Source organism: Brassica rapa, chromosome A06 (assembly GCF_000309985.2).
Source record: "Brassica rapa cultivar Chiifu-401-42 chromosome A06, CAAS_Brap_v3.01, whole genome shotgun sequence".
Lineage (NCBI taxonomy): Eukaryota > Viridiplantae > Streptophyta > Magnoliopsida > Brassicales > Brassicaceae > Brassica > Brassica rapa.
The window spans coordinates 26,546,444-26,574,217 of record NC_024800.2 but is presented as its reverse complement, the minus strand read 5'-3'; the positions used below and the strand labels follow the sequence as shown (position 1 = coordinate 26,574,217).

Below are 27,774 nucleotides of genomic sequence, written 5' to 3'. Positions count from 1 at the left end.
ATGATCAACTGGATCCATCTATCATCAAAACCCATTTTCTCCATTAAGGTTTCTAGGAAACTCCATTCTACTCGATCGTACGCCTTACTCATATCTGTTTTAATCGCTACAAATTTTCCTTGGCAGCTTGGATTCGTACGCAGAGCATGGAACATTTCCTGCGCCACTAAGATATTATCTGTAATAAGTCTACGAGCCACAAAGGCCGATTGTGTTTCTGAAACTAGCTTCGGAAGCACTTTCTTCAGACGCGATGAGAGGACTTTTGAGATGATTTTATAGCTTACATTGCATAAGCTTATTGGTCTGAACTCCGACATATTCTTTGGACGCTCCGTCTTTGGTATTAAACAGATATTGGTCTGGTTTATGCGCTCGTCTAGCTCTCCAGAGGCGAAAAAGGCTTGAACCGTTTTCACGATTTCCTTTCCCACTATTTTCCAGAACCGTTGATAGAATAAACTGGTCATTCCATCAGGTCCCGGTGCCTTTTCTGGGTTTATAGCGAATACGGCTTCTTTTATCTCAGCCTCATTCGGCTCTCTCATCAAGGTTGCATTCATCTCCTGAGTAACCGTCGCGGTAATGTACCGGAAAGCTTCATCTCGGTTACTCGGTTCTGAAGCTGTGAAAAGAGTATCAAAATAGCTATTAGCTAATCCTTCTATGCCCTCTTCTGTCTCCACCCAGTTTCCCAGTGAGTCCATCAGTTTGGTGATACGATTCCGGGCTCGGCGCTGTTTTGTTTTCGCATGGAAGAACTTCGTGTTCCTATCTCCTTCCCTAAGCCAAATGGCTCTACTTTTTTGTCTCCAGAAGAGTTCTTCCTCTCTGTATGCTTCACATAATTTCCATTTTAGCTCTAGCTCTTCCTCACTGGACATATTATCATTACCTTGTGCTTTATCCAGCTCCATCTTGAGTTTTTCGATCAGCTTCAAGTTGTTTGATGGGTTTTTTCTTTTCCACTTAGAGATTGCTTTTCTACACCGGCCTATCCTCTCAAATATATTAGTCGGTTCTCTCGGATCCTCTTGCCCCCAGCCGTGTTTTACCGTTTCAGCGAATCCCTCTTTCCCTAGCCATCTCCGATCAAACTTGAAGCCTCTACGACCAGTCGACTCTTTTGATTTTATTCGTACCAGAACAGGTCTGTGATCTGATCCCCATCTAAGTAGATACTCCACATCAGTGTGGGAAAACACTTGGTGCCAATCTTCGTTGCCAAGTGCACGATCTAAGCGACATTGAACTCTCCCTGATCTTCTTCTGCACAAGATATTTTTATTCTAGTTCTGTAATTCATTCATCTTGTAATAAAACAACCATTTTTTTTTTACTTTAATTTAGACATTGTTTAAGCACTGAAGACTTGAAACTCAACTATCTTAATCAATCAAATTGACATGTTCGTTAATATTGGTGGCTAAATCCTCATGGGGCTGAAGTATAAAAGTCATCATGGACCTGATGCTTCTAAGGAGTTCCGTTTGCTGTTCTCCACGAGTCCATGACCCAAGTATATGTATGTGGATGCTGCTTTAGCCAAACCCAACTTGTATCTAGCAAATATCATTTTCATTACCTTTTTTTTGTGAAAATATACTCATTTCATTAATACCCTAGCTGTGTATTTATAATAAAGTGAATCACAAAAAACAAAGGTAATATATAATTTTTTTGTTAATCATGGGTCCACACATACATTTTTCATAAAATAAAATAAAACAAGACAAATTCATCAAGACCAAGAAGAAGAAAAAAACTGATCGTCATGTTCATGTCTTTACGAGCTGTTACTGTGACTGTTATTTTCACTCCCACGAAGCTCCCTCAACAGAGCAACCACTTGTAACATATTAGGCCGCTTTGACGGAAAATCATCAACGCACCGTAAAGCTATCTCCAAATACCTCAACATTTCTTTCACAATCACTCCTCCATAACCTTCTTGAGTCTCCGAACCTTCTTTAACACTCAGAAGGTCTTCATCAATCACATCCATATGCTTCCCTTCTCTCGCCTTCATCTTCGACCAACCGACCAAATTCGTATCACCAAACTCATCTTTATCGGTCGGTCTTTTCCCGCTCAATATCTCAAGCATCACTACTCCTATTGAGTACACATCACCTTTAGAAGTACATCTAAAACTCTGGTAATACTCTGGTGGCACGTAACCTGGCGTGCCAGCCAAGGTACTCACACTCAAATGCGTGTCTAAAGCGCTGATCAGCCTCGCCATTCCAAAATCCGAAACCCTAGCTTCCATCTCGTGGTCGAGAAGCACGTTGCTTGATTTCATATCACGGTGGATTATATGAGGTATACAATTATGATGCAAAAAGCATAGTCCTTTGGCTGCTCCTTTCGCAATCTTTTTGCGCTCTTCCCAGCTCAAGATCCTTCTCTTTTCGCCCGTTCTTGGCCCGTGAAGCACCTCCTCGAGGCTACCGTATTGCATAAACTCGTACACGAGTAGTCTCTCTTCCCCGATCTTACAGTATCCCAAGAGCGGTACGAGGTTTCGGTGTTTGATCTTCCCTAGGGTTTCCATCTCCGCCATAAACTCCCTATCTCCTTGACAACTTAACCTAATCAGTTTCTTGATTGCCACGGATGTTCCATCTTTAAGCGTGGCCTTGAAAACCTCACCAAACCCGCCGTGTCCGATCATACTCGCGGCCGAGAAGCCGTTTGTCGCCTCGATAAGCTGCGAAAACTTAAGCTTCCTCAACTGTCTTTGAAACGTCGCGACGTTAATACTCAACGGCTCTTTCTCCTTCTCAATCTTCCAAGTTGTGGCTGAGTTAACTGCTTGCAAACTGTGAAGCATCTTCGCATCTTCCGCGTCTCGCTTCCTCGCACGAACCGCGATAGCCCAAACTATCAGAATACAAACCGACGCAGCGGATATCAACACTCCAAGAACAATGCTATTCGCCCAAGAAGCCGCTGTTGTACCGTGCTTAGCACGTTTCTCTTCCTCCGGTCCCGCGGGTAGCTGATTGTTCCCGTTTTTACATTCCGGTAAAGGAACACCGCAGAGTCCCGGGTTATCCGCGTACTGGCTCGCCGGAAGCGTGCTAAGCTGACCTCTCTGTGGGATCGGACCGGTCAACTCGTTGTTAGACAAATCAATCTGCACCAAGAAAGACAAGTTGGAGAATGATTCAGGGATTTGACCCTGCAAGCGATTATCCGAGGCATCGAACACGCCGAGGTTCTTGAGCTGACCGATGGTGAAAGGAATCTCGCCGGAGAGTTGGTTATGAGAAAGCTCAAGGACTTGAAGAGCGATCATTTCTCCGATCTCATATGGAATCTTACCTCGGAGCTGGTTATAAGAGAGATCAAGATACTCAATGGTTTGGTATCTTGTGAAGAGACTCAAGATCGGACCTGAATACATTCTCGTGAAGTCACAGCTCTTAAGAGACGGTATCTGAAGAAGCCTCTCTGGTCTGATCCCTGAGAACTCCACCAAACCTCCAACACCTTTACATGAGTTCCCAACGTTTCTAACGAAGGCCATTGTGTTGCCAGAGAGTAAACCGGAAAGAGCTTTTGAACCGGGTTGACGACCTAACCGGGGAGGGATTTCTCCGGTTAAGTGATTTGTGTTGAGATCAAGCCAGACAAGTGTTGTGCACTTCCCTAGCTCTGAAGGGATTTGTCCGGTGAAGTTGTTGTTTCCGAGCTGAAGAACAGCTAACCGGGAAAGGACCCCGAAGTCTTTAGGGACTTCTCCGGTTAACCGGTTGCTCGTGAAGGAGATCCACTCGACGTTGCTGCAGTTGAAAAACTCCGGTGGGATCTCTCCGGTGAGTTGATTGTTGTTGAGGATGAGATCTTTGAGGTTCTGTAATTTTCCGATCTCCGGCGGGATTTTTCCGGCGAGGTTGTTGTACCATGCGATGAACTGCTCGAGTTTCTGGAGGTCTCCGATCTCCGGCGGGATTGTTCCGTTGAGATAGTTGAGACTTAGATCAATCGTTCGGAGCTCCGAGCACTGAGATATCGCCGGAGGTATCTCTCCGGTGACGAGGTTATCCGGGATTCTCAGCTCCTCTAACGAACCTGCTCCGGGACATAAGTCCGGCGGAATCACGCCGGAGAATCGGTTCGAGCTGAAGTCAACGATTCTGAGGCTCTTGCAAGCAGAGAGCGTCGTCGGAAACTCACCGGATATGAAGTTGTTGCTGAGAAGCAATATTTGAAGAGATCCGAAGCTCCGGAGGATCTTGTCCGGGAACGGACCGGAGATGTTGTTGTTGGAGAGGTCAAGAGTCTGTAGCAAAGAACATGCAGACAAGGAATCAGGGATCACGCCGGTTACGTTGTTGTAAGAAATCCTGAGGTTTTGTAACGACCCGCAAGCGTCTCCGATCTCCGGCGGGATCCAACCGGTGAGCCGGTTGTGCGAAAGATCCAGACTTTGTAAGCTTTTTAGCTCGCCGAGGGACTTTGGAATCTGCCCGTCGAAGTTGTTGTGAGAAAGGTTCAAGCTTTTGAGGTTGGTGCAGTTGGTAAGCGAGACAGGGACGTAGCCGGAGATACTGTTCCCGGAGAGGTCGAGGGACGACAAGGAGACGCATGAGGAGAGAGGGATTGTTAAACCGGAGATTGAACCGGTTATGTTGTTGTAAGAAAGATCAAGGGTTTGGAGTTTCTTGCTTCCTAAGAAAAGATCTTCGGGTAACTTCCCGGTGAAGTTGTTGTAAGAGAGAGTGATGGAGATGAAATTTGGGTATTTGGAGAAGAAGTTTTCAGGGAGGATTCCGACTAAACCGGAGGAGGAGAGCTCGAGGTTGGTTAAGCTCAGGGGAAGGAGAAGAAGAGAGGTTGAGTTTAAAATGAAGAAGTTCTCAGAGAGTTTAAGAACTGAGAGAGCATCAAGAGAGGTGAAAGCGTTGAAAGAAACGGTCCCGGAGAGACCACTACCGGAGAGGTTAATCTCAGAGACTCTTCCAGCGAGACAAGTGACGCCAGAGAATTGACAAGGGGACTTTCTAGGGGTCCAAGTTGAGAGAATGTTGTTTGGATCGTCTTGTATCATTGCTTTGAAGGAGAGGAGTGATAGTGCATCGGTTTTGATAGAAGGCTGGTCGGAGGAAGAAGATAGAGAGACATGGATAAGGAGGAAGATGAAGGAGATTTGGATCCAAACCCGGTTTGGTGGATTCGTCATTTGGAGTTTGAATGGAGAAGGAGAAGGAAGTGAAGAAAGTTATAGATATAAAGACTTCTTTATCGAATAACATTTTTTTTAATTTTTATATCAATGTTAAAGCAATGAAAGGGGTAGAAAAGGGAATTTTCAAAGAAAAGAAAAAGCTGCTTTAATTTTAAATTTGTTTTATAATTGATGCTTATAATCTTTATATCATTTCTGAGAGTGACTAACCTCTTTTTCGAATAACGTTTTTTTACATGTGATGTTTTTCTGAGAAAATTAGTGTAAGAAAATGTTTTCTGAGAAAATTAGCATATATTGACTTTAAAATGTCATGTGTTAGGTTTGGAACGGTAACTTTGTTTGCTTAAAAATGCTTTGTTTTAGTTGTTAGCATTAGATTCTAGAGCTAGGTGAATTTAAAATCGAAATTGTATTGTTATAAACACTATGAAAACTAGAGGCTCATGCTTTGTATTGAGGGTCCGCATTAGCCAAAAATATATTGAAAATATGACCACTACTGAATATCAAAAATAAAAACGCAACTAGATTCTAATCCGCACACCCATGCGGATAAAATTTCATTAATAGATATAAAATTTTATATTATTTGTATATAATAATTTATGATAATATATTGCTGTCATTTTAAAAATAACTTAATAGATGATATATAGTTCTAAATATTAAAATTTAATATATGTTAACAGTTTTATTTTTTTGTAAAAGTTATTACTTAATTTATGAATATTAATCATTTTAAAAGATGAATGATATTTTAGTCACTTTAAACGGTAAATGATATTTTTTTATTTATCTTAATAAAAGTATTTTTCAAAATATATTGGTTTACCAATTCAACATAATTTTAATATGTTTGCACAAAAAACATAATTTTAATATGTAATTCATTAATTAATTATATTTTAATATAATGTAGAATATACTTATAAAATTTTAAAAATTAGCATATAATTTCATTATTTTGTTTCTAATAAAAATTTAATTAAAATTAATTTATAATTATACTACTAATTACGAAATTAATCAGTGCATTAATTAAAAGAATATTTAAATTTTTTAAAAGATTTTGGTAGATTTTTTCTCAACAGATTTGTATTTCTAAAACTAAAATTTAAATTTATAGTTAAAATGGATTGGTTATTAATATCCTTATTATTATTTAGAAATGTTATACATTATAGAAACTAATGTAAACAATAAAAACATTATTTGAATATATGGACCTAGACTTATAGTATGACTATTTTGTTGTAGATAAAAATGGTACTTCTCTTTTAATAGAGAAGATAATATATTCAATACAATGTCTATCTGGATATTGGGTAAAACACTTTGCGATTTGGGAAGAACTATTGAATACCCGGAAAGAGGGTCTATCCGTGGGCTGCACCTCTCCTTGGGGATTAGTCTGGGCCTCTCCATGGGCCTGGGATACCCCAGGTTAATCAAAAAAAAAAAAAAAGAACTATTGAAGCTCAAAACTTGGTTATTGATAAGGTAACACACTATTAAAACAGAAACTATAGTCTATAATCAGTTAAGTTTTGTAATTTTGAATGGTTGCAAACTAAAGGCTAGAGCACTCTATTTCATATGGAGAGATGTATAGTCAAAATAAATGGGACCAACATAATCATCATATGCATCGCATATGAAATGTGTTTTTATTTTCTTTTGTGAGATTTGTAATTGTTTGATCCAGGGTTCCCTGTCGAGGCAGAGGCGTGGGGGAACGAACAGAGAGATGTGACTTTTACAAATTACAATAACAAACTTTATGGTGTAACCATTATGCTGCTCACTTATTTGTACATTTTATGCTTTCTATTAGTTTAGTATCATATTATATGCCCTAAATGTAGCCTTTATATAATGTTCCAAGTCACACACTCCATCCTTTTTAATTTTTATCATTACATCGCCATCTCCCACCAAGATTATTTGAGGAGTTTTACAAACTAAGCATAATATAAGGTTGAATATTTGATATCCACCTATGAAAGGATAATTTGGTGATTACCAAAAAAAAGAGAGGATAATTTGGTAGACAACTAATCGTGACAAGAAAAGACTTATAGTTATTCTTCAAAAGGATAAATTTACAATCTTGTGAAGTAGTAAGTAAAAAATGATTATGTTCGTAAGTACAGTTTAATTACATCTAGTAGATTTTTGCAATAATATTATTATTATATATATTTTTTTAATTACTGATTGTGGAAGTTATTCTACAATATTATAAGTCATTATCTTCTTATGAAAAGAATATACATGTTATTTACTACACTGATATATTAATATAACTTTGTTATTTTGATATATATGAACTACATTACTGAATTCTCCAAGAAAAAAAAATTTAGGAAAAAAATTCCAAGAAAACCAAATGTTATATCATTGATAAATAATTAAATATTATATATCTAAATACTTCAGTTGGTTATTAATCTAGCTACCATTCCGATGCACAAGAGAAGATTTCTCTAAGATCACTAGTTGTCTAGTAAGGAATAATTGTTCTTAGAACTTTTACCATTACAATAAATATAGTGCAAATCTTATCACCATTATATGGTGTGATTTATGATTTAGCATATTTCACATTATTGATGACTATGGAGTATATATTATTGATTCTATTTATTTTTAATAAATAAATAAAAAGGACCGAATAGTGGAGAGTAATCGTGGAAAAGGCCCACAAAAGGAACAACATCAATTAGCTCGTGGTTTAGTGCCATGAGAGGTTATGATTCCTTTGCCCCCAATATTGTTTAAATACTTCTTTACTCAATTTCTCTTTTCAGTCACTAGCACTAATGCTTATATATGTGTTTTTATATGAATTTTGTTCAATGTTTTCTCTTGAACATTTGTCTATTTGACCGCTCTAGCTAACAAACTACGTAGATAGATATATTTCGATATAGTATGAGACTTTTTGGGATTTGGATTTCTGAACTATAGAGGTTACTTGTCCTCATAAATATGATTTTAATTTTACAAAAAAAAAACATGATTTTAACAAAAAGAAGAAGAATGAACCTGAACTATATATCCTTGTATGTAATCGAATTTTCAATATTCATGACCAATTGTACATTTATCCCCCTCCCCCTCAAGAAGAAAACAAATTGTAAATTGTACATGTATGTAAATGCAAAGAAGGCATCATCTAATATGCATGTATAAATAATAATTAATACGCACACGACCAAAAGTACTAATTTCTCTTTACAAATATCTTCTATTGACCATATCTTAAGAGGCGCATTTACACGTCGAGCTATTACAAATAATTGAACGATATATTGTTCTTTTTGAAAATATTTAAATCTAAAAGTATGCTATCGTCTCTGTGGTGCAATTTGGATCATTGGCGTATAATATAATCTTAAACTTTCATTGCGTCTTAAGAGTAAATTCGTCAACCAGAGTGACTTGCTTAAGAATGAACTAAAAAATCCAATACTAAACAAAGCACAATTTGGATCTAACTTTGCACCAAAAAAAAACTTTGATCTATTATGTGATATTACCAAATCTAGATTTTTGTATTAACTATACATTATAATACATAGCCTAACAATTTCATTATTCAATTAATTTAATTAAATATTCAAATATTCTCTAAAAAAAATAACATAAAATATTTATACAGATTTTTCTAAGATTGCAATCTAATACTAACACTTATCATATATTTAATATATATATAAATATACAGTTTAATAAAAAATAATATTAAAATTTGATAAATAAATAAAAATTGAACTTTTAATCATTATTAAATTATTATTATACATTAGTATTGTTTATTTCTAGTTATACACAATATAAAATGTATAATACTATTGAAATTTATAGGATTAGTAAATATTAAATTAAAAATAAATTTAATTAGATTAGTTCATCTATTAATTTATTTTAAATTATAAATTAAATTAAATTATTTATACACACAAAATAAGAAAAAAATTGTAGATTTCACAATATAATTTTATTTATAAAATTATTAGAAAATAAAAATTAATGATAACTAATTATTGTTTATAAAATAAAATAAAATAGATTTAGTTATTAAAATTAGATAAATAAGATAGATAATTCGGAAAAGTTGGAGATGCACAAAATGACTCAACTGAAAGATATATATTTACTTGATATAAATAAAATATTTAAAATTAACTCATGTTCATATTATTTAAAGTACATGAGGGGAATAAGTTACAGTTGATATTTTATAATTATAATTTTTGATGGATTATTTCATCAATAATACTATATTAATCAAATACGAGATGATTTTAACAAACACATTAACTCATTAATATTGAAATTTTATAAAACCAAATTTTGATAAGTGTGAGACAAAGTTAAGAGATATATTACCTCATTTTTATTTTATTTATTAAGAAAACTAAAACAAATACAAAACATGCCATATAAAAACTATTCTATTTTTAATCTTTAATTACTATAAATTTATATTTATAGAAAATTTTAATTTGAGTATAGAAAATTTAAAACATAGATAAATTTTTTATATAAACATATATTATCATAAAAATATTTTAAACCAATAAAATGCATATTAAACTTACCAGGATTATTTTACTCAAAGTAAAATATTATTTGTTAAAATATGATACTGCGTTGTAGTTCATATTAATTAATATAATAACTATAATCAATTTTTGTTAAAATTTACTGTTAAATTTTTAATATGAACATATTAACATTTCAAATTATTGTTTTTGTTTTATTTCAAAAAATTAAAATTGAAATCTAAACTTATACACATGTAATAAACTAAAAAAAAGAAACTTCTTATAATTATGTCATCTATTTTTAAAATATCTAAATTAAGAAAATCATTATGGTATAGTTTATAGTGTTTTTTGAAATTTAAAACTTAAATTTTAAAAATAATTAATCAAAAACAATGTACATAAAATTTCTAAAAATAATATAAAAATTAAAATTTAGAAAATTCTGGATACAATTATAATTTATATGAAAATTGTAAAAAAAAAATATACTACGCTTTGAAAATGTAGATCAAAATTGAATATTTTTTTAAGTTTTAAAATCATAACAAATTTTAATATATTAAATAGATTAAAATAAAATACTAAATTATATAAACCATATACAAATTGTTTACTAAGACCATTTTTATCCCCACTTCATAATTTACTGCAAAATAGAGTAATGAAAAAAAAAGTGATTATTTCATAAATGAAATGAGTTTTTATTGTTTGTTCATACTTTATTTCCGACTCTATATTTAGAGTAAATTATTGACTGGAATGGAGATGTTCTAATTGACGGCTCTTGTCACTAGCCTGATCTGTAGTGTCTTTTGTATAATAAATAGATGTATATATGGCTTATTAAAATATTAATTGTAATAGTTCTCTGGGCTGGTGGTTTTCAGCTAACCTTACTAAATAGGCATGAAACGTCAAACTTCCTAATGTATGAGGAAAATATGTGATAAGAGCAAATATATTAAATATTGTAATAAAAAAACTTTCTAAACGAATGACAATAAAATTGGAGTCCATTTCGCTCGTACTTGTATAATTTTTGTTTTTGTTTCAGTTTCTTTTTAATACTCTCTATATTTCAAAATACATGCAGTTTTAGGATGTGGCACAACTATTAAAAAGTTTATTTTTTATCTAAAAAGTATTATTAAAATATAAATTAAAAATTGTTCAACTAATCACAAAACATACTATAAAGTTAAAAAATTTATTAAAATATAAAAACAAAAATCAAAAACTCCATAAAATATCATCTATTTTGAAACGGAAGGAGTATGTCATTTGCCTTACGACTACGACTGCTTATATACGTTGTGACCATTTTATGCTCAAACTAATCTGTGAATGAGAAAAAACAGTAACACTAAGCAGCTCATTTTACTCGCAATAAACTTTAAATGTAGATGTAGTGGCGAAATTATTAATTATGTTCAAATGGGTAAAAGTCAATGGTCAACCAAGCATGACTTGAAGTTCAAATGATTAAAAAACTATTTGAAGAATCAAAATGGTGTTTTAAATCATAGGTTGATAATAATTGGATAATACCTTTGAGAACGGAGACACAATAATTCTATGTATGATGTGCACTATGTCACAAGTCAAAGGAAATGCTGTATATCATGTAAATAATCGTTCGATATAATTAACCGAACGAATTCAATACAATCAAAGAACCAAATCTATACAATATAATAAGGAAAATATAAATACAACCAGAGCGATTTTTAAGCCTTTGGTAGAAAAAAAAAACAAGAGAGATTGTTATATCAATGCATGTAATGTGATGCGAAGAAATATTGGGTTTGAGATCATTTTATATTGCAGTACTACGAAATTTACTGCCTAATCATAAAAATAATATAAAATTTTGATATCAAAATCGGTAATTTCAAGTTTTCTATACCGTTATCTTTCATTGTTTTTATTATTCATGTATCAGTATCAGTTACTACTCTTTATTATCGTTTACTGCTTTCTACCGCTAATCCGATGCGTTGAGTTTTTCAGGTTATCTACAGTTAAAATGGGTGAAAGAAGAACACCTGCAAATCTATGTATGAAATAAAATATTAAACGTTTCTATTTTTATTATATACATAATTTTGTAATATTTTTTACTTAATCACGCCTCGCTCGAGAGGGGCCAAAGATGTCGTGAATGGCACGCGTTTTCTTTTCTTGTTGTTTCTTACTGTGTTCAAATGATTGGTGAGTACTCTGTTTCTGTTTCCTGTTAAATCCTTGTCAATAACTGATCGTCATGTTCATGTCTTTACGAGCTGTTACTGTGACTGTTATTTTCACTCCCACGAAGCTCCCTCAACAGAGCAACCACTTGTAACATATTAGGCCGCTTTGACGGAAAATCATCAACGCACCGTAAAGCTATCTCCAAATACCTCAACATTTCTTTCACAATCACTCCTCCATAACCTTCTTGAGTCTCCGAACCTTCTTTAACACTCAGAAGGTCTTCATCAATCACATCCATATGCTTCCCTTCTCTCGCCTTCATCTTCGACCAACCGACCAAATTCGTATCACCAAACTCATCTTTATCGGTCGGTCTTTTCCCGCTCAATATCTCAAGCATCACTACTCCTATTGAGTACACATCACCTTTAGAAGTACATCTAAAACTCTGGTAATACTCTGGTGGCACGTAACCTGGCGTGCCAGCCAAGGTACTCACACTCAAATGCGTGTCTAAAGCGCTGATCAGCCTCGCCATTCCAAAATCCGAAACCCTAGCTTCCATCTCGTGGTCGAGAAGCACGTTGCTTGATTTCATATCACGGTGGATTATATGAGGTATACAATTATGATGCAAAAAGCATAGTCCTTTGGCTGCTCCTTTCGCAATCTTTTTGCGCTCTTCCCAGCTCAAGATCCTTCTCTTTTCGCCCGTTCTTGGCCCGTGAAGCACCTCCTCGAGGCTACCGTATTGCATAAACTCGTACACGAGTAGTCTCTCTTCCCCGATCTTACAGTATCCCAAGAGCGGTACGAGGTTTCGGTGTTTGATCTTCCCTAGGGTTTCCATCTCCGCCATAAACTCCCTATCTCCTTGACAACTTAACCTAATCAGTTTCTTGATTGCCACGGATGTTCCATCTTTAAGCGTGGCCTTGAAAACCTCACCAAACCCGCCGTGTCCGATCATACTCGCGGCCGAGAAGCCGTTTGTCGCCTCGATAAGCTGCGAAAACTTAAGCTTCCTCAACTGTCTTTGAAACGTCGCGACGTTAATACTCAACGGCTCTTTCTCCTTCTCAATCTTCCAAGTTGTGGCTGAGTTAACTGCTTGCAAACTGTGAAGCATCTTCGCATCTTCCGCGTCTCGCTTCCTCGCACGAACCGCGATAGCCCAAACTATCAGAATACAAACCGACGCAGCGGATATCAACACTCCAAGAACAATGCTATTCGCCCAAGAAGCCGCTGTTGTACCGTGCTTAGCACGTTTCTCTTCCTCCGGTCCCGCGGGTAGCTGATTGTTCCCGTTTTTACATTCCGGTAAAGGAACACCGCAGAGTCCCGGGTTATCCGCGTACTGGCTCGCCGGAAGCGTGCTAAGCTGACCTCTCTGTGGGATCGGACCGGTCAACTCGTTGTTAGACAAATCAATCTGCACCAAGAAAGACAAGTTGGAGAATGATTCAGGGATTTGACCCTGCAAGCGATTATCCGAGGCATCGAACACGCCGAGGTTCTTGAGCTGACCGATGGTGAAAGGAATCTCGCCGGAGAGTTGGTTATGAGAAAGCTCAAGGACTTGAAGAGCGATCATTTCTCCGATCTCATATGGAATCTTACCTCGGAGCTGGTTATAAGAGAGATCAAGATACTCAATGGTTTGGTATCTTGTGAAGAGACTCAAGATCGGACCTGAATACATTCTCGTGAAGTCACAGCTCTTAAGAGACGGTATCTGAAGAAGCCTCTCTGGTCTGATCCCTGAGAACTCCACCAAACCTCCAACACCTTTACATGAGTTCCCAACGTTTCTAACGAAGGCCATTGTGTTGCCAGAGAGTAAACCGGAAAGAGCTTTTGAACCGGGTTGACGACCTAACCGGGGAGGGATTTCTCCGGTTAAGTGATTTGTGTTGAGATCAAGCCAGACAAGTGTTGTGCACTTCCCTAGCTCTGAAGGGATTTGTCCGGTGAAGTTGTTGTTTCCGAGCTGAAGAACAGCTAACCGGGAAAGGACCCCGAAGTCTTTAGGGACTTCTCCGGTTAACCGGTTGCTCGTGAAGGAGATCCACTCGACGTTGCTGCAGTTGAAAAACTCCGGTGGGATCTCTCCGGTGAGTTGATTGTTGTTGAGGATGAGATCTTTGAGGTTCTGTAATTTTCCGATCTCCGGCGGGATTTTTCCGGCGAGGTTGTTGTACCATGCGATGAACTGCTCGAGTTTCTGGAGGTCTCCGATCTCCGGCGGGATTGTTCCGTTGAGATAGTTGAGACTTAGATCAATCGTTCGGAGCTCCGAGCACTGAGATATCGCCGGAGGTATCTCTCCGGTGACGAGGTTATCCGGGATTCTCAGCTCCTCTAACGAACCTGCTCCGGGACATAAGTCCGGCGGAATCACGCCGGAGAATCGGTTCGAGCTGAAGTCAACGATTCTGAGGCTCTTGCAAGCAGAGAGCGTCGTCGGAAACTCACCGGATATGAAGTTGTTGCTGAGAAGCAATATTTGAAGAGATCCGAAGCTCCGGAGGATCTTGTCCGGGAACGGACCGGAGATGTTGTTGTTGGAGAGGTCAAGAGTCTGTAGCAAAGAACATGCAGACAAGGAATCAGGGATCACGCCGGTTACGTTGTTGTAAGAAATCCTGAGGTTTTGTAACGACCCGCAAGCGTCTCCGATCTCCGGCGGGATCCAACCGGTGAGCCGGTTGTGCGAAAGATCCAGACTTTGTAAGCTTTTTAGCTCGCCGAGGGACTTTGGAATCTGCCCGTCGAAGTTGTTGTGAGAAAGGTTCAAGCTTTTGAGGTTGGTGCAGTTGGTAAGCGAGACAGGGACGTAGCCGGAGATACTGTTCCCGGAGAGGTCGAGGGACGACAAGGAGACGCATGAGGAGAGAGGGATTGTTAAACCGGAGATTGAACCGGTTATGTTGTTGTAAGAAAGATCAAGGGTTTGGAGTTTCTTGCTTCCTAAGAAAAGATCTTCGGGTAACTTCCCGGTGAAGTTGTTGTAAGAGAGAGTGATGGAGATGAAATTTGGGTATTTGGAGAAGAAGTTTTCAGGGAGGATTCCGACTAAACCGGAGGAGGAGAGCTCGAGGTTGGTTAAGCTCAGGGGAAGGAGAAGAAGAGAGGTTGAGTTTAAAATGAAGAAGTTCTCAGAGAGTTTAAGAACTGAGAGAGCATCAAGAGAGGTGAAAGCGTTGAAAGAAACGGTCCCGGAGAGACCACTACCGGAGAGGTTAATCTCAGAGACTCTTCCAGCGAGACAAGTGACGCCAGAGAATTGACAAGGGGACTTTCTAGGGGTCCAAGTTGAGAGAATGTTGTTTGGATCGTCTTGTATCATTGCTTTGAAGGAGAGGAGTGATAGTGCATCGGTTTTGATAGAAGGCTGGTCGGAGGAAGAAGATAGAGAGACATGGATAAGGAGGAAGATGAAGGAGATTTGGATCCAAACCCGGTTTGGTGGATTCGTCATTTGGAGTTTGAATGGAGAAGGAGAAGGAAGTGAAGAAAGTTATAGATATAAAGACTTCTTTATCGAATAACATTTTTTTTAATTTTTATATCAATGTTAAAGCAATGAAAGGGGTAGAAAAGGGAATTTTCAAAGAAAAGAAAAAGCTGCTTTAATTTTAAATTTGTTTTATAATTGATGCTTATAATCTTTATATCATTTCTGAGAGTGACTAACCTCTTTTTCGAATAACGTTTTTTTACATGTGATGTTTTTCTGAGAAAATTAGTGTAAGAAAATGTTTTCTGAGAAAATTAGCATATATTGACTTTAAAATGTCATGTGTTAGGTTTGGAACGGTAACTTTGTTTGCTTAAAAATGCTTTGTTTTAGTTGTTAGCATTAGATTCTAGAGCTAGGTGAATTTAAAATCGAAATTGTATTGTTATAAACACTATGAAAACTAGAGGCTCATGCTTTGTATTGAGGGTCCGCATTAGCCAAAAATATATTGAAAATATGACCACTACTGAATATCAAAAATAAAAACGCAACTAGATTCTAATCCGCACACCCATGCGGATAAAATTTCATTAATAGATATAAAATTTTATATTATTTGTATATAATAATTTATGATAATATATTGCTGTCATTTTAAAAATAACTTAATAGATGATATATAGTTCTAAATATTAAAATTTAATATATGTTAACAGTTTTATTTTTTTGTAAAAGTTATTACTTAATTTATGAATATTAATCATTTTAAAAGATGAATGATATTTTAGTCACTTTAAACGGTAAATGATATTTTTTTATTTATCTTAATAAAAGTATTTTTCAAAATATATTGGTTTACCAATTCAACATAATTTTAATATGTTTGCACAAAAAACATAATTTTAATATGTAATTCATTAATTAATTATATTTTAATATAATGTAGAATATACTTATAAAATTTTAAAAATTAGCATATAATTTCATTATTTTGTTTCTAATAAAAATTTAATTAAAATTAATTTATAATTATACTACTAATTACGAAATTAATCAGTGCATTAATTAAAAGAATATTTAAATTTTTTAAAAGATTTTGGTAGATTTTTTCTCAACAGATTTGTATTTCTAAAACTAAAATTTAAATTTATAGTTAAAATGGATTGGTTATTAATATCCTTATTATTATTTAGAAATGTTATACATTATAGAAACTAATGTAAACAATAAAAACATTATTTGAATATATGGACCTAGACTTATAGTATGACTATTTTGTTGTAGATAAAAATGGTACTTCTCTTTTAATAGAGAAGATAATATATTCAATACAATGTCTATCTGGATATTGGGTAAAACACTTTGCGATTTGGGAAGAACTATTGAATACCCGGAAAGAGGGTCTATCCGTGGGCTGCACCTCTCCTTGGGGATTAGTCTGGGCCTCTCCATGGGCCTGGGATACCCCAGGTTAATCAAAAAAAAAAAAAAAGAACTATTGAAGCTCAAAACTTGGTTATTGATAAGGTAACACACTATTAAAACAGAAACTATAGTCTATAATCAGTTAAGTTTTGTAATTTTGAATGGTTGCAAACTAAAGGCTAGAGCACTCTATTTCATATGGAGAGATGTATAGTCAAAATAAATGGGACCAACATAATCATCATATGCATCGCATATGAAATGTGTTTTTATTTTCTTTTGTGAGATTTGTAATTGTTTGATCCAGGGTTCCCTGTCGAGGCAGAGGCGTGGGGGAACGAACAGAGAGATGTGACTTTTACAAATTACAATAACAAACTTTATGGTGTAACCATTATGCTGCTCACTTATTTGTACATTTTATGCTTTCTATTAGTTTAGTATCATATTATATGCCCTAAATGTAGCCTTTATATAATGTTCCAAGTCACACACTCCATCCTTTTTAATTTTTATCATTACATCGCCATCTCCCACCAAGATTATTTGAGGAGTTTTACAAACTAAGCATAATATAAGGTTGAATATTTGATATCCACCTATGAAAGGATAATTTGGTGATTACCAAAAAAAAGAGAGGATAATTTGGTAGACAACTAATCGTGACAAGAAAAGACTTATAGTTATTCTTCAAAAGGATAAATTTACAATCTTGTGAAGTAGTAAGTAAAAAATGATTATGTTCGTAAGTACAGTTTAATTACATCTAGTAGATTTTTGCAATAATATTATTATTATATATATTTTTTTAATTACTGATTGTGGAAGTTATTCTACAATATTATAAGTCATTATCTTCTTATGAAAAGAATATACATGTTATTTACTACACTGATATATTAATATAACTTTGTTATTTTGATATATATGAACTACATTACTGAATTCTCCAAGAAAAAAAAATTTAGGAAAAAAATTCCAAGAAAACCAAATGTTATATCATTGATAAATAATTAAATATTATATATCTAAATACTTCAGTTGGTTATTAATCTAGCTACCATTCCGATGCACAAGAGAAGATTTCTCTAAGATCACTAGTTGTCTAGTAAGGAATAATTGTTCTTAGAACTTTTACCATTACAATAAATATAGTGCAAATCTTATCACCATTATATGGTGTGATTTATGATTTAGCATATTTCACATTATTGATGACTATGGAGTATATATTATTGATTCTATTTATTTTTAATAAATAAATAAAAAGGACCGAATAGTGGAGAGTAATCGTGGAAAAGGCCCACAAAAGGAACAACATCAATTAGCTCGTGGTTTAGTGCCATGAGAGGTTATGATTCCTTTGCCCCCAATATTGTTTAAATACTTCTTTACTCAATTTCTCTTTTCAGTCACTAGCACTAATGCTTATATATGTGTTTTTATATGAATTTTGTTCAATGTTTTCTCTTGAACATTTGTCTATTTGACCGCTCTAGCTAACAAACTACGTAGATAGATATATTTCGATATAGTATGAGACTTTTTGGGATTTGGATTTCTGAACTATAGAGGTTACTTGTCCTCATAAATATGATTTTAATTTTACAAAAAAAAAACATGATTTTAACAAAAAGAAGAAGAATGAACCTGAACTATATATCCTTGTATGTAATCGAATTTTCAATATTCATGACCAATTGTACATTTATCCCCCTCCCCCTCAAGAAGAAAACAAATTGTAAATTGTACATGTATGTAAATGCAAAGAAGGCATCATCTAATATGCATGTATAAATAATAATTAATACGCACACGACCAAAAGTACTAATTTCTCTTTACAAATATCTTCTATTGACCATATCTTAAGAGGCGCATTTACACGTCGAGCTATTACAAATAATTGAACGATATATTGTTCTTTTTGAAAATATTTAAATCTAAAAGTATGCTATCGTCTCTGTGGTGCAATTTGGATCATTGGCGTATAATATAATCTTAAACTTTCATTGCGTCTTAAGAGTAAATTCGTCAACCAGAGTGACTTGCTTAAGAATGAACTAAAAAATCCAATACTAAACAAAGCACAATTTGGATCTAACTTTGCACCAAAAAAAAACTTTGATCTATTATGTGATATTACCAAATCTAGATTTTTGTATTAACTATACATTATAATACATAGCCTAACAATTTCATTATTCAATTAATTTAATTAAATATTCAAATATTCTCTAAAAAAAATAACATAAAATATTTATACAGATTTTTCTAAGATTGCAATCTAATACTAACACTTATCATATATTTAATATATATATAAATATACAGTTTAATAAAAAATAATATTAAAATTTGATAAATAAATAAAAATTGAACTTTTAATCATTATTAAATTATTATTATACATTAGTATTGTTTATTTCTAGTTATACACAATATAAAATGTATAATACTATTGAAATTTATAGGATTAGTAAATATTAAATTAAAAATAAATTTAATTAGATTAGTTCATCTATTAATTTATTTTAAATTATAAATTAAATTAAATTATTTATACACACAAAATAAGAAAAAAATTGTAGATTTCACAATATAATTTTATTTATAAAATTATTAGAAAATAAAAATTAATGATAACTAATTATTGTTTATAAAATAAAATAAAATAGATTTAGTTATTAAAATTAGATAAATAAGATAGATAATTCGGAAAAGTTGGAGATGCACAAAATGACTCAACTGAAAGATATATATTTACTTGATATAAATAAAATATTTAAAATTAACTCATGTTCATATTATTTAAAGTACATGAGGGGAATAAGTTACAGTTGATATTTTATAATTATAATTTTTGATGGATTATTTCATCAATAATACTATATTAATCAAATACGAGATGATTTTAACAAACACATTAACTCATTAATATTGAAATTTTATAAAACCAAATTTTGATAAGTGTGAGACAAAGTTAAGAGATATATTACCTCATTTTTATTTTATTTATTAAGAAAACTAAAACAAATACAAAACATGCCATATAAAAACTATTCTATTTTTAATCTTTAATTACTATAAATTTATATTTATAGAAAATTTTAATTTGAGTATAGAAAATTTAAAACATAGATAAAATATAAACATATATTATCATAAAAATATTTTAAACCAATAAAATGCATATTAAACTTACCAGGATTATTTTACTCAAAGTAAAATATTATTTGTTAAAATATGATACTGCGTTGTAGTTCATATTAATTAATATAATAACTATAATCAATTTTTGTTAAAATTTACTGTTAAATTTTTAATATGAACATATTAACATTTCAAATTATTGTTTTTGTTTTATTTCAAAAAATTAAAATTGAAATCTAAACTTATACACATGTAATAAACTAAAAAAAAGAAACTTCTTATAATTATGTCATCTATTTTTAAAATATCTAAATTAAGAAAATCATTATGGTATAGTTTATAGTGTTTTTTGAAATTTAAAACTTAAATTTTAAAAATAATTAATCAAAAACAATGTACATAAAATTTCTAAAAATAATATAAAAATTAAAATTTAGAAAATTCTGGATACAATTATAATTTATATGAAAATTGTAAAAAAAAATATACTACGCTTTGAAAATGTAGATCAAAATTGAATATTTTTTTAAGTTTTAAAATCATAACAAATTTTAATATATTAAATAGATTAAAATAAAATACTAAATTATATAAACCATATACAAATTGTTTACTAAGACCATTTTTATCCCCACTTCATAATTTACTGCAAAATAGAGTAATGAAAAAAAAAGTGATTATTTCATAAATGAAATGAGTTTTTATTGTTTGTTCATACTTTATTTCCGACTCTATATTTAGAGTAAATTATTGACTGGAATGGAGATGTTCTAATTGACGGCTCTTGTCACTAGCCTGATCTGTAGTGTCTTTTGTATAATAAATAGATGTATATATGGCTTATTAAAATATTAATTGTAATAGTTCTCTGGGCTGGTGGTTTTCAGCTAACCTTACTAAATAGGCATGAAACGTCAAACTTCCTAATGTATGAGGAAAATATGTGATAAGAGCAAATATATTAAATATTGTAATAAAAAAACTTTCTAAACGAATGACAATAAAATTGGAGTCCATTTCGCTCGTACTTGTATAATTTTTGTTTTTGTTTCAGTTTCTTTTTAATACTCTCTATATTTCAAAATACATGCAGTTTTAGGATGTGGCACAACTATTAAAAAGTTTATTTTTTATCTAAAAAGTATTATTAAAATATAAATTAAAAATTGTTCAACTAATCACAAAACATACTATAAAGTTAAAAAATTTATTAAAATATAAAAACAAAAATCAAAAACTCCATAAAATATCATCTATTTTGAAACGGAAGGAGTATGTCATTTGCCTTACGACTACGACTGCTTATATACGTTGTGACCATTTTATGCTCAAACTAATCTGTGAATGAGAAAAAACAGTAACACTAAGCAGCTCATTTTACTCGCAATAAACTTTAAATGTAGATGTAGTGGCGAAATTATTAATTATGTTCAAATGGGTAAAAGTCAATGGTCAACCAAGCATGACTTGAAGTTCAAATGATTAAAAAACTATTTGAAGAATCAAAATGGTGTTTTAAATCATAGGTTGATAATAATTGGATAATACCTTTGAGAACGGAGACACAATAATTCTATGTATGATGTGCACTATGTCACAAGTCAAAGGAAATGCTGTATATCATGTAAATAATCGTTCGATATAATTAACCGAACGAATTCAATACAATCAAAGAACCAAATCTATACAATATAATAAGGAAAATATAAATACAACCAGAGCGATTTTTAAGCCTTTGGTAGAAAAAAAAAACAAGAGAGATTGTTATATCAATGCATGTAATGTGATGCGAAGAAATATTGGGTTTGAGATCATTTTATATTGCAGTACTACGAAATTTACTGCCTAATCATAAAAATAATATAAAATTTTGATATCAAAATCGGTAATTTCAAGTTTTCTATACCGTTATCTTTCATTGTTTTTATTATTCATGTATCAGTATCAGTTACTACTCTTTATTATCGTTTACTGCTTTCTACCGCTAATCCGATGCGTTGAGTTTTTCAGGTTATCTACAGTTAAAATGGGTGAAAGAAGAACACCTGCAAATCTATGTATGAAATAAAATATTAAACGTTTCTATTTTTATTATATACATAATTTTGTAATATTTTTTACTTAATCACGCCTCGCTCGAGAGGGGCCAAAGATGTCGTGAATGGCACGCGTTTTCTTTTCTTGTTGTTTCTTACTGTGTTCAAATGATTGGTGAGTACTCTGTTTCTGTTTCCTGTTAAATCCTTGTCAATAACTGATCGTCATGTTCATGTCTTTACGAGCTGTTACTGTGACTGTTATTTTCACTCCCACGAAGCTCCCTCAACAGAGCAACCACTTGTAACATATTAGGCCGCTTTGACGGAAAATCATCAACGCACCGTAAAGCTATCTCCAAATACCTCAACATTTCTTTCACAATCACTCCTCCATAACCTTCTTGAGTCTCCGAACCTTCTTTAACACTCAGAAGGTCTTCATCAATCACATCCATATGCTTCCCTTCTCTCGCCTTCATCTTCGACCAACCGACCAAATTCGTATCACCAAACTCATCTTTATCGGTCGGTCTTTTCCCGCTCAATATCTCAAGCATCACTACTCCTATTGAGTACACATCACCTTTAGAAGTACATCTAAAACTCTGGTAATACTCTGGTGGCACGTAACCTGGCGTGCCAGCCAAGGTACTCACACTCAAATGCGTGTCTAAAGCGCTGATCAGCCTCGCCATTCCAAAATCCGAAACCCTAGCTTCCATCTCGTGGTCGAGAAGCACGTTGCTTGATTTCATATCACGGTGGATTATATGAGGTATACAATTATGATGCAAAAAGCATAGTCCTTTGGCTGCTCCTTTCGCAATCTTTTTGCGCTCTTCCCAGCTCAAGATCCTTCTCTTTTCGCCCGTTCTTGGCCCGTGAAGCACCTCCTCGAGGCTACCGTATTGCATAAACTCGTACACGAGTAGTCTCTCTTCCCCGATCTTACAGTATCCCAAGAGCGGTACGAGGTTTCGGTGTTTGATCTTCCCTAGGGTTTCCATCTCCGCCATAAACTCCCTATCTCCTTGACAACTTAACCTAATCAGTTTCTTGATTGCCACGGATGTTCCATCTTTAAGCGTGGCCTTGAAAACCTCACCAAACCCGCCGTGTCCGATCATACTCGCGGCCGAGAAGCCGTTTGTCGCCTCGATAAGCTGCGAAAACTTAAGCTTCCTCAACTGTCTTTGAAACGTCGCGACGTTAATACTCAACGGCTCTTTCTCCTTCTCAATCTTCCAAGTTGTGGCTGAGTTAACTGCTTGCAAACTGTGAAGCATCTTCGCATCTTCCGCGTCTCGCTTCCTCGCACGAACCGCGATAGCCCAAACTATCAGAATACAAACCGACGCAGCGGATATCAACACTCCAAGAACAATGCTATTCGCCCAAGAAGCCGCTGTTGTACCGTGCTTAGCACGTTTCTCTTCCTCCGGTCCCGCGGGTAGCTGATTGTTCCCGTTTTTACATTCCGGTAAAGGAACACCGCAGAGTCCCGGGTTATCCGCGTACTGGCTCGCCGGAAGCGTGCTAAGCTGACCTCTCTGTGGGATCGGACCGGTCAACTCGTTGTTAGACAAATCAATCTGCACCAAGAAAGACAAGTTGGAGAATGATTCAGGGATTTGACCCTGCAAGCGATTATCCGAGGCATCGAACACGCCGAGGTTCTTGAGCTGACCGATGGTGAAAGGAATCTCGCCGGAGAGTTGGTTATGAGAAAGCTCAAGGACTTGAAGAGCGATCATTTCTCCGATCTCATATGGAATCTTACCTCGGAGCTGGTTATAAGAGAGATCAAGATACTCAATGGTTTGGTATCTTGTGAAGAGACTCAAGATCGGACCTGAATACATTCTCGTGAAGTCACAGCTCTTAAGAGACGGTATCTGAAGAAGCCTCTCTGGTCTGATCCCTGAGAACTCCACCAAACCTCCAACACCTTTACATGAGTTCCCAACGTTTCTAACGAAGGCCATTGTGTTGCCAGAGAGTAAACCGGAAAGAGCTTTTGAACCGGGTTGACGACCTAACCGGGGAGGGATTTCTCCGGTTAAGTGATTTGTGTTGAGATCAAGCCAGACAAGTGTTGTGCACTTCCCTAGCTCTGAAGGGATTTGTCCGGTGAAGTTGTTGTTTCCGAGCTGAAGAACAGCTAACCGGGAAAGGACCCCGAAGTCTTTAGGGACTTCTCCGGTTAACCGGTTGCTCGTGAAGGAGATCCACTCGACGTTGCTGCAGTTGAAAAACTCCGGTGGGATCTCTCCGGTGAGTTGATTGTTGTTGAGGATGAGATCTTTGAGGTTCTGTAATTTTCCGATCTCCGGCGGGATTTTTCCGGCGAGGTTGTTGTACCATGCGATGAACTGCTCGAGTTTCTGGAGGTCTCCGATCTCCGGCGGGATTGTTCCGTTGAGATAGTTGAGACTTAGATCAATCGTTCGGAGCTCCGAGCACTGAGATATCGCCGGAGGTATCTCTCCGGTGACGAGGTTATCCGGGATTCTCAGCTCCTCTAACGAACCTGCTCCGGGACATAAGTCCGGCGGAATCACGCCGGAGAATCGGTTCGAGCTGAAGTCAACGATTCTGAGGCTCTTGCAAGCAGAGAGCGTCGTCGGAAACTCACCGGATATGAAGTTGTTGCTGAGAAGCAATATTTGAAGAGATCCGAAGCTCCGGAGGATCTTGTCCGGGAACGGACCGGAGATGTTGTTGTTGGAGAGGTCAAGAGTCTGTAGCAAAGAACATGCAGACAAGGAATCAGGGATCACGCCGGTTACGTTGTTGTAAGAAATCCTGAGGTTTTGTAACGACCCGCAAGCGTCTCCGATCTCCGGCGGGATCCAACCGGTGAGCCGGTTGTGCGAAAGATCCAGACTTTGTAAGCTTTTTAGCTCGCCGAGGGACTTTGGAATCTGCCCGTCGAAGTTGTTGTGAGAAAGGTTCAAGCTTTTGAGGTTGGTGCAGTTGGTAAGCGAGACAGGGACGTAGCCGGAGATACTGTTCCCGGAGAGGTCGAGGGACGACAAGGAGACGCATGAGGAGAGAGGGATTGTTAAACCGGAGATTGAACCGGTTATGTTGTTGTAAGAAAGATCAAGGGTTTGGAGTTTCTTGCTTCCTAAGAAAAGATCTTCGGGTAACTTCCCGGTGAAGTTGTTGTAAGAGAGAGTGATGGAGATGAAATTTGGGTATTTGGAGAAGAAGTTTTCAGGGAGGATTCCGACTAAACCGGAGGAGGAGAGCTCGAGGTTGGTTAAGCTCAGGGGAAGGAGAAGAAGAGAGGTTGAGTTTAAAATGAAGAAGTTCTCAGAGAGTTTAAGAACTGAGAGAGCATCAAGAGAGGTGAAAGCGTTGAAAGAAACGGTCCCGGAGAGACCACTACCGGAGAGGTTAATCTCAGAGACTCTTCCAGCGAGACAAGTGACGCCAGAGAATTGACAAGGGGACTTTCTAGGGGTCCAAGTTGAGAGAATGTTGTTTGGATCGTCTTGTATCATTGCTTTGAAGGAGAGGAGTGATAGTGCATCGGTTTTGATAGAAGGCTGGTCGGAGGAAGAAGATAGAGAGACATGGATAAGGAGGAAGATGAAGGAGATTTGGATCCAAACCCGGTTTGGTGGATTCGTCATTTGGAGTTTGAATGGAGAAGGAGAAGGAAGTGAAGAAAGTTATAGATATAAAGACTTCTTTATCGAATAACATTTTTTTTAATTTTTATATCAATGTTAAAGCAATGAAAGGGGTAGAAAAGGGAATTTTCAAAGAAAAGAAAAAGCTGCTTTAATTTTAAATTTGTTTTATAATTGATGCTTATAATCTTTATATCATTTCTGAGAGTGACTAACCTCTTTTTCGAATAACGTTTTTTTACATGTGATGTTTTTCTGAGAAAATTAGTGTAAGAAAATGTTTTCTGAGAAAATTAGCATATATTGACTTTAAAATGTCATGTGTTAGGTTTGGAACGGTAACTTTGTTTGCTTAAAAATGCTTTGTTTTAGTTGTTAGCATTAGATTCTAGAGCTAGGTGAATTTAAAATCGAAATTGTATTGTTATAAACACTATGAAAACTAGAGGCTCATGCTTTGTATTGAGGGTCCGCATTAGCCAAAAATATATTGAAAATATGACCACTACTGAATATCAAACTTTTCTTACCAAACAGTCAACACACACTCTGTCTCTCTTTTTGCCAACGTGGCGTAGATTTTTACCGCGGCATGCAATGCAAGCCACTTTTTTATCAAGCCATTTTTTTGCCATTGTTAGTTTGAATATGTAACGTCTATATATGATATTATCTGTTTCTTCGAGATCCATAAGTACTAGATGTTTTTTTATCATCACAATGTATAGATTTGAAAAAGTATGGAGAACCATGTCTTGTGTGAAAAAAAAACGTTCTGTGTGTCCATATTAGAGAATGCAGCCTTAACCAAGTGTGAAAAGCACTTTAGGCTTTAGTCCGTCAAAGCAATATCATGATTAATACCATAGATCCCAAAGATAAAAGTGGTTTTAAAATAAAATAAAGTATGGAAATGAAGTGGAGAAATTATGATTTAGATCATCCCTATGAAACAACACGCACGCCTGTCTTTTGTTTGGTCTTCTAATTCCAACACGACGCCAGATTATTGTTCAATGGGCTTAAAAGCTCAATAACATTCGGACCAAGTTAACAAGTAAAACCGGAAACGGAGAAATTAGGCCCTTTAACGGGGTTCAAAGGCCATTTATTTACAAGTAGAAAAATACAAAAAAAATTCCCTCAGATAACATTTTTTAGTTTTTATCGCAAAAAATAGTTTTAATAAAGAAAATGACCAAATAATTTTTATTATGATAAAAATATATTTTTATCCTAGAGTTAACTAATTTAGATTTATGATTTGGAGTTAAGGAGTAAAATTTTGGAGATAGGGTTTCAAATTAAATAAAAAATTAAAAATTAAAATTAAAATTTTCAAAATAAAAAGAAGCTATTTTGATCATTGTTTTAGGGCTATTTTGTGATAAAAACTTAAAAAATGTTATTTGAGAAAATTGCCCAAAATACAATTTCATTAATCTATTTTTAAATAACAAATAATCTGGCGTTCCAGTAATTTGTTAATTTATTTGCTCTATTTGGTAGGGAAGTTTGTTATTATCTATACTTTTTTCTTCTAAATTAAAAAAAAAATCTTTGATAAAGATGAAATTTATTCTAATGTATGCCAAAATAACATTCATCTATGTTAAAAAGAAATATTCATCTATGATTTACTTTAAACATACAAGAATGTTATTTTGAGAGGAAAAAATAAAATAAAAATGATATTTTTTTTTTAGATTCTAACAATGATATAAATATATATATATATAGTTACTTAATATAAATTTAATTAAAATTTAAAATTTGGTTGAATCGGTTGGACCAATCCGATTATTGATCCAGTTATAACGCCGAGTCAAACATTGATTTAAAGAATCTACATAGGTTTAAACTTTAAATCCTATACTGGAGGTTTTAGAGTAGCCCAATAAGGGTTGTTTAAAAACCCATTACTTTTTTTTTTTGTCAAACGGATCCAAATATATCTGCAAATAATAAAAACGTGTTTAGAAGTTTTTAAAAAATTTGTTTATATTATAAAATAATTGTATCATTAACTAATTCAAGAGAGACATAGCAACGAAAAAAAACTTGAAAACAGAGAAACAAATAAAATACATACATATATCG

At 34.4% G+C, this 27,774-nt stretch overlaps 3 protein-coding genes and 2 long non-coding RNA genes across 6 annotated transcripts; all 5 read right to left on the bottom strand.

The window, feature by feature from the left end:
• Window positions 1-1,629: 1,629 nt before the first annotated feature.
• LOC103827537 (serine/threonine-protein kinase BRI1-like 2) lies at window positions 1,630-5,815 on the bottom strand. Its single transcript, XM_009103036.3, has one exon. It carries the CDS (start codon window positions 5,189-5,191, stop codon window positions 1,787-1,789), a length of 3,405 nt encoding a protein of 1,134 aa, XP_009101284.1. The 5' UTR covers window positions 5,192-5,815; the 3' UTR covers window positions 1,630-1,786.
• On the bottom strand, window positions 1,642-16,049 carry LOC117125914 (serine/threonine-protein kinase BRI1-like 2). 2 transcript variants are annotated; one of them, XM_033272863.1, is made up of 2 exons: window positions 12,022-16,049; window positions 1,642-1,776 (listed from the first exon to the last, which is right to left on the bottom strand). In XM_033272863.1, the coding sequence occupies exon 1, from the start codon at window positions 15,434-15,436 to the stop codon at window positions 12,032-12,034; it is 3,405 nt and encodes a 1,134-aa protein (XP_033128754.1). In that variant the 5' UTR covers window positions 15,437-16,049; the 3' UTR covers window positions 1,642-1,776; window positions 12,022-12,031. The 2 variants fall into 2 exon arrangements, with proteins under 2 accessions (XP_033128754.1, XP_033128752.1); XM_033272861.1 differs by having other exon boundaries at window positions 1,642-1,782; window positions 12,028-16,048.
• Window positions 16,050-16,506: 457 nt separating this feature from the next.
• Window positions 16,507-20,334, bottom strand: LOC117126248. Its single transcript, XR_004448782.1, has 2 exons — window positions 18,906-20,334; window positions 16,507-18,841 (listed from the first exon to the last, which is right to left on the bottom strand). It is a non-coding gene; the product is annotated as an uncharacterized LOC117126248 (long non-coding RNA).
• A 1,696-nt stretch (window positions 20,335-22,030) lies between these two features.
• LOC117125853 (serine/threonine-protein kinase BRI1-like 2) lies at window positions 22,031-26,137 on the bottom strand. Its single transcript, XM_033272542.1, has one exon. It carries the CDS (start codon window positions 25,672-25,674, stop codon window positions 22,270-22,272), a length of 3,405 nt encoding a protein of 1,134 aa, XP_033128433.1. The 5' UTR covers window positions 25,675-26,137; the 3' UTR covers window positions 22,031-22,269.
• Window positions 22,031-27,716, bottom strand: LOC117125854. Its single transcript, XR_004448314.1, has 2 exons — window positions 26,178-27,716; window positions 22,031-22,248 (listed from the first exon to the last, which is right to left on the bottom strand). It is a non-coding gene; the product is annotated as an uncharacterized LOC117125854 (long non-coding RNA).
• Between the last annotated feature and the right edge of the window lie 58 nt (window positions 27,717-27,774).